This window comes from Octopus sinensis, linkage group LG9 (assembly GCF_006345805.1).
Source record: "Octopus sinensis linkage group LG9, ASM634580v1, whole genome shotgun sequence".
Lineage (NCBI taxonomy): Eukaryota > Metazoa > Mollusca > Cephalopoda > Octopoda > Octopodidae > Octopus > Octopus sinensis.
In genome coordinates, this window is record NC_043005.1 from 50,267,445 (window position 1) to 50,277,444 (window position 10,000).

The following is a 10,000-nucleotide window of genomic DNA, read 5'->3' on the forward strand; positions in this document are numbered from 1 at the left end:
TTGTTATCTAGCGATGGTGCTTTGTAAGATTCCTAGAACCAAGCTCTTTTCAAGTGCAGAATTTAAATAATTAAAAAGAATTAAAAATACGCTGAACAACATCAACAATCACACACACACACACACACCACACACACACACGCACACGCACACACACACACACACATACTCACTAACTCACTCACGCACATAGACTCACACACTTATTTACATACATAAATGCATACATATACACACATACACATAGATAAATGCATACACATAAACACACACAAACACACGTATATATATATATATATATATATATAAATGCATACATATACACACATAGATATACATACATAAATGCACATACACACACACATTATATGTATGTATTATATGCGTATGTTTGTGTGTAGTTATAGCCTACAGGTCAGCCATCACCAAGAATGATTAGATTATCCAATGTTTCTTCCATTTGTTAAGACAACAGCAGGTTGCAATTCGGAAGAGATTTTACTGCTATTTCTAGCAAGCCAAATAACCAAGCGTAGGTTCCGATGTATTAACTCCTATACATATATGTGCGTGTGGTATTTCTCATTTTGTAATGAATGCAGTAACATTTCTGAAAATACAATAAGCAGGGATTGGGACACACGCGCACAGGTGTGTGTGTGTGTGTGTATGTGTGTGTTTATGTGTGTGGTGTGTGTGTGTGTGTGTGTGTGTGTGTGTGTGTGTGTGTGTGTGTGCATACTTATAAGTATGTGCATTGGTGAGTTTGTACGTGTGTATACAAACAAACGAAAACAGGTGTACACATTCAGATTCAGACAGACTGATGTACAATCATTTACACAGACAGACAAACACCTATTTTTATCAGTCTACGTCTGTATATAAACCTCTTGATTTATGATATAATATATATATATATATATATATATATATATATATATATATATGTATGTATGTATGGTACTTAAGTTGAGGCACCAGAATTTAGTACGGTATTATCCATACAATTTCAAAGTATGGTGATTAAACTCAAAATAAGCAGCAACAATGATATATATATAATTTACATAATATATATACATACATATATATATATATATAATATATATATATGATTTTGATTTTTCCAGTTTCAGCTTATGAGCTGTGGCCATGCTGGGGCACCATATATATATATATATATATAAATATACTTTATTTAAAGCAGCAGAAAATTCAACAAAAACCTGTTACTCTGAGTTTCCCGTTTCCGTTCGTCATATATAATATACATAATATATATATATATACATACATAAATACATTATATATATATATATATATATACATACCCACATATCCATATACGCGCATATATCTTTGTGTGTGTCTACATGTACATGAATGTGTTAGCGTGTGTCTGTATGCGTGAATTTTATTGATAAATATTTCGTAGTCAACCGAAAATGTTTGCGTTGTGCAAAGCGATTCACAACAGGGCTCAGTAAAGATGAACGCTATGATATTTAGAAACGTACTTTGGTATCATGATGTATAAACCCAGCTCATATCCACTAACACCTGAAAAAAATTCCACGCCACACACACACACACACACACACACACACAGTCTATCTCCGGACACACTATATTTGTGATAGATAGCGTATAAAAGTCTATGGTCACGTGATGCCTTCGTCAGCGGGCTGCAAAGCGAATCATGTTGCTGTTTATATACATTGTAGTAGGGAAAAACCAGTGATGTACGGAAGCGACCGAAGTATCAAAAACACGAATACATGCAATTTGCTATGCCAAAAACTTTGCAAGAGCGTTCAAAGTACCGAAATCGTCATTACAGATATACTTTTTGAAATATAACTTTTGAAAAAGGAGTTAATTTCTGGAATTATATGAAGTAACTAACTACTTGGTAATAATTCCGAATACATAGATTCTTAAATACACACACACACACACACACACACCCTGTTGTTGATGTTGCAATTCCAATGACGGAGCTTTGGATCTAGGTTAGAAACCGGCTCTTTCCCTATTGGCAAGAAATCTTGAAATAAAACTGATCAATGACATACATACATATATATATATGTATATATATATTGATATATATGTATGTATACTCACACACATATGTATATGCATGCACATATATGTACATACTCACATATGTATGTATATGTGCATATAAATTATATATATATATGTATATGTATAATGTGTGTGTGTGTATATATATATATGTATACTCATTATTGCATGTATGTACATACGCAAACACATGCAGGCACCCCCCCCCACCAGCACCCCATTCTATATATGCATCTTTTATCTTTATACACACACACACACATATACATATATACACACATACAAACAGACACATTCATATATGCATACGCACTTTTGCTCACATATAATAAAAGAAAAGACTAACAGTACAGTAAAAGAGCGCGAGTACAAAATCGAATTAACGAAGGACTCGTTAGGTGGTCGCTAAAGATCCTAGACATAGCAGTCAAATTTATGAATTTCATTCTACTGTCTTTGAAAAAAAAAAAAAAGAAAGAAAAAGTGAAAAGAACAAAACAAAACGTGTTGGATAATGTGGTCATACATTTCATCTTTTCTTGCGCATACGAGACCCCCGCCCCACCAAAAAAAAAATCGGCGTGACAGTCACGGTTGGAACATCATTAATAGTCGATCTACCCGATCTGATTTTGACCTACGACCCGACAAACGAAAAAACCAAACAGTAACAAACAACAACCAAATATGTATAGTAATATATTATAATATATATATATATATATAATATAATATTATAGATAATATATATATATAATATATATATATATGAGTACATATGAATACACACATACACAATACCCCCTACCACCACCACCACCACCACCATCCTCATTATCATCATCATCATGATCACCACCGCCACTACTACCTGCGCAACAACTACTACCACCAACGCCTTTACTATTACTATCATCATCATCATCATCATCATCACTACCACCACCGCCACCGCCACCACCACCGTCACTACCGTCACCACAAAAACAGTCACCACTACCACCGCCACCACCACCACTACTACTACTACTACTACTACTACTACTACTACTACTACTACTACCACCATCATCTGTAGCATAATGGAGCAATCAATGCATACATAAACGGATTGCGTGCCAATGCAATAAAACCGCCAAGATAACTCGCAGCCTCACTTTGTTGCAACCACCACCACCACCACCACCACTATTATTATTATTATTATTATTATTATTATTATTATTATTATCATTATTATTATTATCAACAACATCGTCGTAGTAAATCATCAGCATCGCCGTTATCATTGTCATCAGCGTTCAGGTACCGATGTTAACCAATACGTCGATATCATTATCACTCTTATAACCAACAACGCCAACGCCAACGACCACCAGTTCCATCACCATCATAATCAACGTCGTCATCTTAATTACCATCATCATCATCATCATCATCATCATCATCCTCATCATCAATATCGTCGTCGTCGTCGTCGTCATCACAATTATTTGTATTATTTTATTCCTATTCCTCTGATTACGTAAGTGTGTTTCTGTGTAGATGTATTCATGTATGGGTGTGTGTGTGTGTGTGTCTATGTTTTATGTACATATATATACACACACGTACATAGTACCTACGTACAGGTATACATATGATATAATATATATATATATATATATATATATATATATATATTATATAAATATGCATGTTTATATATATATATATGTGTGTGTAAATATATAATATATATGTATGTTTATTTATATGTGTATAAATACATATATATTCTACATATTTATATATATATATATATGTGGTGTGTGTGTGTGTGTGTGTGTGCGTGTATGTATATGTGACATTTGTAAAACAGTTTGTACCTAAACGGTTTAATTTCAATCCAATATGTAAGAAAAACGAAACACATCTATTCGAAGAATACTCTATTTAGTATAAATCTTAAATTCATTGTAAAAAAAAAAATGATAAATATATATTTTTTCTATTCGTCGTTGTTATTGGTTTCAAATTTTTAGCACAATACCAGCGATTTAGGGGAAAATAGGTAAGTCGAAAGGAATGAAAGGTAAATTCGATTACGGCGGAATTTGAACTCGGAACGTAAAGACGAACGATATGCTGCTTAATATTTATTTTGCCCGGCGTGCTAACAGTTCAGCCAACTTGCCACCTTATTCATTGATGTTATTGCAATAAAAATACATTTTGCTATTTATTCTCAATTACGTCCCTGTGTGTTAATGCGTTGTGGTCGAGCATAATTTCTTTAGAATACTTTACGATCTGTATGACACGGTTTCGATAGTCGAGTACTTCCAAGTGAACGTTTTAGCTCTGCTCTGTTTCTCGTCACACACATATATATATATATATATTTATATTTGTATCCCTGTGTATATAGATGTATGTCTGTGTATAAATACACACACACATATAATTAGCAACAAGTATTAAAGTACAATAACAATGGTGATGGTTAATGCTGATAGCTTCCATATAAGATAGAAATTGATTTTATAATTTATATATATATGTGTGTGTGTGTGTTAATGATATATAATGTACATCAATATAATATACAAGAATAAGTATCTCTACTAAAACATTTATGTATATATTTATATCAATCAGTCTATACATAGTATGTGCCATGAGCTGTGTTTCCTGGATAGCGTAATGGGGCGTAATTGTGATATACAAGTACTTTTAAACTCGGCGGAGCCATATCCTGTCCAGAAAAAGAGGGACTGAAAGAAAGAGAAGAACGGAAAGGGGTAAAGTTGATCTCGGCGGGATTTGAACTCAACACTTAACGAACCGGAACGATTATCACACAAATAATCTATCCGACTCTCTAGCAAGTCTGCCAAACGGCCCTCTTCTACATTTTATATATATATATATATATAATATATATATATATACACACCACACACACACACATACACACACAAAGAGGGAAAGAGAGAGAAAGGAGAGATGAATAGATAGAGAGAAGGCGGAAGAAAGTCATATATATATATATTGTTGGCTTGTATGCATGATATGTATGCATATGTGTGTGTGTGTGCGTGTGTAAATCGACAGATGACATATCAATGAATCAAAGAAAAAAGGTAGGTGAATAGGTAATGTGAATGACTAATAAAATCGAAATCAATAAACTTTGTGGGGGGTACTTACCAGCTTTGCTCCGGGCAAATATCTGCTTTTGCAGTCTATTCTGTTCCTGTTGAAGCTCCTGTGAGAGGGTGTTAAATTTCTTGAGAAGTAGTTGTAATTCGGTGCTACTACTAGCACTGATATGTGGTATAGAGTAGATTTCATCGTCGCTGGTCACACCTGCATAGGTTTCGTAGTCGGACGCAAAACCGCGAGGGTCAACTCGCGGGTGCGGGTGAGCATAAATCACTTCCGAATCGGAGTTGTAGCATTCGGGAGATCTGCTCCTTGTGGTCGTTATACGTCCGTACTTGGCCTTGGTGTGTAGTATATCTCGTAGACGTTCCTGGGACCAGCGGTCGTCGTGAAAACCGCCGGGGATCGTACTCGGCAACATACCCCCTCCTCCGCATATACCCCCTCCGCCTCCTCCTCCACCGCCCCCGCCCCCTCCTCCACCTCCACCCCCGCATATTATACCACCACTGCCCGTGCTACCCGGACTGCTGCCAGCAGAAGATCCAGGTCCCCCTCCACCAGCACCAGCACCACCACTACCGCCACCGCTGCCTCCCAGGCCAGCACCACCGCCTCCACCGGATGCCACTGGACTACCTCTGTGTGCCAATAAATCACGCACGGGTAAATTTGCATACGGAACTTCCATGTGGGGTAGGAACGGTGGAGGCGGGAGAGGCGTTCCCGCGCCTATTCCTTTATTCGCTTCTCCGTCCGACGAAGAATAAGCACCTCTAGGAGGTGGATGTGGTCGAAACGGAGCCCCTTTCGAAGGTGACCAAGAGCTAGATGGTGATGGGAATTTCCGGTGTGGGGATGTTCCCGGACCACCACCAATAGCTTCATCACCCGAACCATCTAATTGCTGTTGTGATGTAGATATTGAGGGCAGTGAAGGACTAAGAAATGCTGTCGGGTTTTCATATATACCTTCAGCTCCATGACTACCGTAATGGCTCGAGTAAGGCGACGCTTCTTTACCACCTGAATCTGTGGAGCGGGGTAGCGAGTTATCACTAGAATTGCCGCTATCATCCACGTCATCAAAGCACAATTTTGCCTCAGCCTTGTGCGGTGAGATGTAAATGCTAGCGTAGCGGGATGAGACGGCTGCCGTCGTTGATGATGATGATGGTGATAATGATGACACAGGAGTGCCGGTCGAGGCTAGACCCGCCACCGACGACGACGAGGTCGAGGCCGAAGTGGACGGTTTTTCTTGACCGACAGAGCCGTCCTTCAGTCTCAGTCCCTCGGCAGACGACGTGGTTGTCAACGGGGTGGTAACGGCGTTACTACTGTTCACGCCTCCACCAGCACATGGATGCCCGACCCCGCCAAGCTCTGGCGGCATAGGACCTACAGGTGGGGAAATGCCTCCGACGCCACCAGCACCAGCACCGCCTCCGGCACCTGTCTGGCTCATGTAATTCCTTTCCATTTGTTCGAAGGCGTCGGCGCATTTCTCCGTCATTTCCAAAGCTGTAGCCGACGAGGAACGACCTTTTTTTAAAACAACTACAGGTGGTTCCTCCCGATCGGTCATCGCTAACGATGGACATGATGCATTCTTATTACCATTTTTCCTAGTTCTAATAGTCAAAATTAATTTTTTTGGTATCGACATTAAAATAACGACATCGTCTAACGACATATTCAACACCTTAACAGTGTTTACAGTCAATATTTCGTCACCTACATGTAGTAGTCCGTTACTTTCAGCAACCGTTCCCATCTGGATTCTGGAAATGAAGACGCCATCTTGTCGGTCCATCCCATTTCCTTCACGTATGTAAAATCCCAACGTTTGGCCGGGTCGTTTAATAATTTCCACGGTTTGTATAACCCAGTCGTCCACAACCTCCATGTTCTTAATGCCCATCTCCAGGGCTTCACTTGGCCGTGTAGCTGCTGATTTCACTGCCGCTGGTGCAGCTAACGTTGGACTCTTGTTGCTACTGGTAGCAGTCGTACCAGCCTCGCCGCCAACACCAACACCAACACCAACACCACCACTACCACTACCACCTCCGCCGCCGCCACCACCAACACCAACACCACCACCACCACCTCCACCACTAGCAATAGCAGCAGCAGCAGCAACGGCGGCAACACCAGCAGTAGCAGCAACTCCGCCGACGCTGCTACTGTTACTGCTGCCGCTGCTTTTAGTAGTAGTAGTAGTAGTAGTAGTAGTAGTAGTAGTAGTAGGAGTAGTAGCACTGCTTATTGATATTGTTGTTATTGCTGCTGTTGTTGTTGTTGTTGTTGAAATTGTTGTAGTGCTGGTTGTTGTATTGCTGCTGCTGTTGCTGATGCTAATGTTGTGGTTGATACTAAATCCACCACCACTACCACCACCGCCGCCACCACCAGTACCACCACCACCACACCACCACCACTGTTGTTGTTGCTTCTGTTGCCGCTACCACCGTGGTTGTTAATGGTGGCGTAGTAGTTGTTGTTGTTAGTGTTGTTGGTGCCGCTGTTACACGAAGAGGCAGCGTAACGATTGGGGGTTACAGGGAGCAAGGTAGGACTGAGAGAGGGAAAACGTAGCACGCCACCACCACCACCACTACCACCAACACCACCACCTCCGACTACACCACCGCCGCCGCCGCCTATTATACTACTACTGCTACTACTACTACCACCACCACCACCACCACCACCACCGCCAACACCTGTTATATAGCCGTAACCATTATTGTTGACAGGGGATCTCCCGATGACCCCTGGGACAGCTGCTCCGACTCCGCCACCACCACCACCACCACCGCCACCACCAACACCACCACCACCGCCGCCTCCACCACCACCGCCGCCACTGCCGCCGCCGCCTCCACCAATACCACCACCACCACCACCACCGCTACTACAGCTACTAATTGTGTGGTAGTGACTGTAAATCTGTTGTTGTTGTAATTGTGGTTGTTGTTGAAGCGGGAACGTATGGTGATACTGTTGTAGTTGTTGTTGTTGTTGCAGTTGTTGCTGCTGCTGCTGTAGTTGTTGTTGTTGGTAATTGTAAGGAGTGTGGTAGTTGTAGTTATAAGGAGGCGGCGGCGGCTGATGAGGATGATAGCGATGATGCTGAGGCGAGGGTTGTTGGTAAGCTTGTTGTTGTTGTTGTTGTTGTTGTTGTTGTTGTAGCAGGAACTGTTGTTGTTGTTGATATTGTTGTTGCAGATGGTTGTGATGCAGGTGGTAATGTTGTTCTTGTATTTGTTGTTGGTGTTGTTGTTGTAGTTGTAGCTGCAATTGAAGTTGCAGTTGTTGTTGTTGTCGGTGGTGTTGAGGGTATTGGCTTACAGTTGTGGCAGTCGTCGTCGTTGTAGCTGTTGTAGAAGTTGTCGTTGTTGATGGTGATGATAATGATGAGGATGATGATGACGATACTGCTGATGCTGCTGCTGATGCTGCTGTCGACGTCGCCGCCGTCGCCGTCGCTGGTCTACTACTAACTTTATTACTGCTCTCACCACTACCACTCAATGTTTCTCCAATAGTGTCACCTACTCCGCCTACTCCTCCAATAACCAAATGTCCTCCAACTCCTCCCCCTCCTCCTCCTCCTCCTATCCCGACGCTTCCTGCTGTTACTAATCCCGCACCACCCCCCGTAACTACGGAGCAGTAAGTACTATTGCTACTACTACTACCACCGCCACCACCACCACCACCACCACTACCGCTACTGCTAATTGTACTTCTACTATTATTGCAAGCGCTGCTGCCAGTAACAGCGTGTAGAATCGATCCTGCCGCTGCTGCTGTTGTTGTTGCTGCTGCTGAGGCTGCTACTGCTGTTGTTGTCGCTTCGATTGTGTTACGACTTCCAGTGTTGTCAGTCGAAGAGTTCACAGTGGATCTGACAGTTCCTGGGTTAACACCGACATCGAGGGGCGAACCAGCGACTCCACCGCTGTCGTTGCAGTTATTATTATTATTGTTATTATTATTGTTATTCGCAATATTGTTGTTGTTATTGCTGCCGAACAGATTTCCATCGAGATCGCTGCTGTTGTTGTTGTTGTTGTTGTTGTTGATGGTACCCGGTGTTGTTGCTGTGGCTGTCGTTGTTGCTGTTGCTGTTGGTGCAACGGCTGCTGCTGCTGTTGTCAGTGGTGGTGGTGTTATCGAACTCAGAACCGCCGCGTCACCTTGATTCGTTGGATCTTTTGATGTTTGTACTGCTGGGTCCTCGCCAGCTGCCGTCACCACCATATTCCCGCCAACACTCGCTGTTGCATGCTTCGCCTTACCTATCGCTATGGAAACCAGATTGGAACTCCCACCGACGCCGATGCCCATCTGTGAGTTCAAATCGGTTCCTTTCTTCACAAACAACCCAACGCCACCACCACCACCACCACCACCACCACCACCAACCGAATATCCTGTTGTTGCTGCTGTTGATGATGAAGTTGTTGTTGGTGGTGGTGGTGATGGTGATACTGTCGTAGATGACGTGTAACCGGTGCCATTTCCTTTGGTAGCATGCTGCTGCTGCTGCTGCTGCTGTTGCTGCTGTAATTGCTTCTTGTGTTGCTTCTTCTCTCTTGACGCCTTTAGTTTACTCAGTGTTCCCGCTTCGTTCGGATGCTCCTCATCGTCTTCCTAGAAAAATAAAAATAAAAAGGAGAGTGAGCGATATGGAAAATACAGGAAATAAAAAGATGTCAAAAGTGAAAGTGAAAGTGAAACTATAAAG

The 10,000-nt window shown here is 41.7% G+C and overlaps 2 protein-coding genes across 3 annotated transcripts in view; both read right to left on the bottom strand.

The window, feature by feature from the left end:
- The window catches only part of LOC115215414 (rho GTPase-activating protein 100F), a 289,874-nt gene extending 284,197 nt beyond the window's left edge, over positions 1–5,677 (bottom strand). For both annotated transcript variants that reach the window (XM_029784573.2, XM_036505957.1), the window contains exon 1: positions 5,287–5,677. In XM_029784573.2, the coding sequence (XP_029640433.2) occupies positions 5,287–5,662 (376 nt within the window). In that variant the 5' untranslated portion in view covers positions 5,663–5,677. The remainder of the gene's footprint in view (positions 1–5,286) is intronic.
- Positions 5,678–5,876: 199 nt separating this feature from the next.
- LOC118764669 (putative protein TPRXL) lies at positions 5,877–6,637 on the bottom strand. Its single transcript, XM_036505670.1, has 2 exons — positions 5,922–6,637; positions 5,877–5,880 (listed from the first exon to the last, which is right to left on the bottom strand). The coding sequence occupies exons 1-2, from the start codon at positions 6,635–6,637 to the stop codon at positions 5,877–5,879; spliced, it is 720 nt and encodes a 239-aa protein (XP_036361563.1).
- Positions 6,638–10,000: the final 3,363 nt, after the last annotated feature.

Excerpts from the sequence above, each read along its gene's own strand:
- LOC118764669 (XM_036505670.1), bottom strand. The coding sequence starts at position 6,637 with ATGCCGCCAGAGCTTGGCGGGGTCGGGCATCCATGTGCTGGTGGAGGC.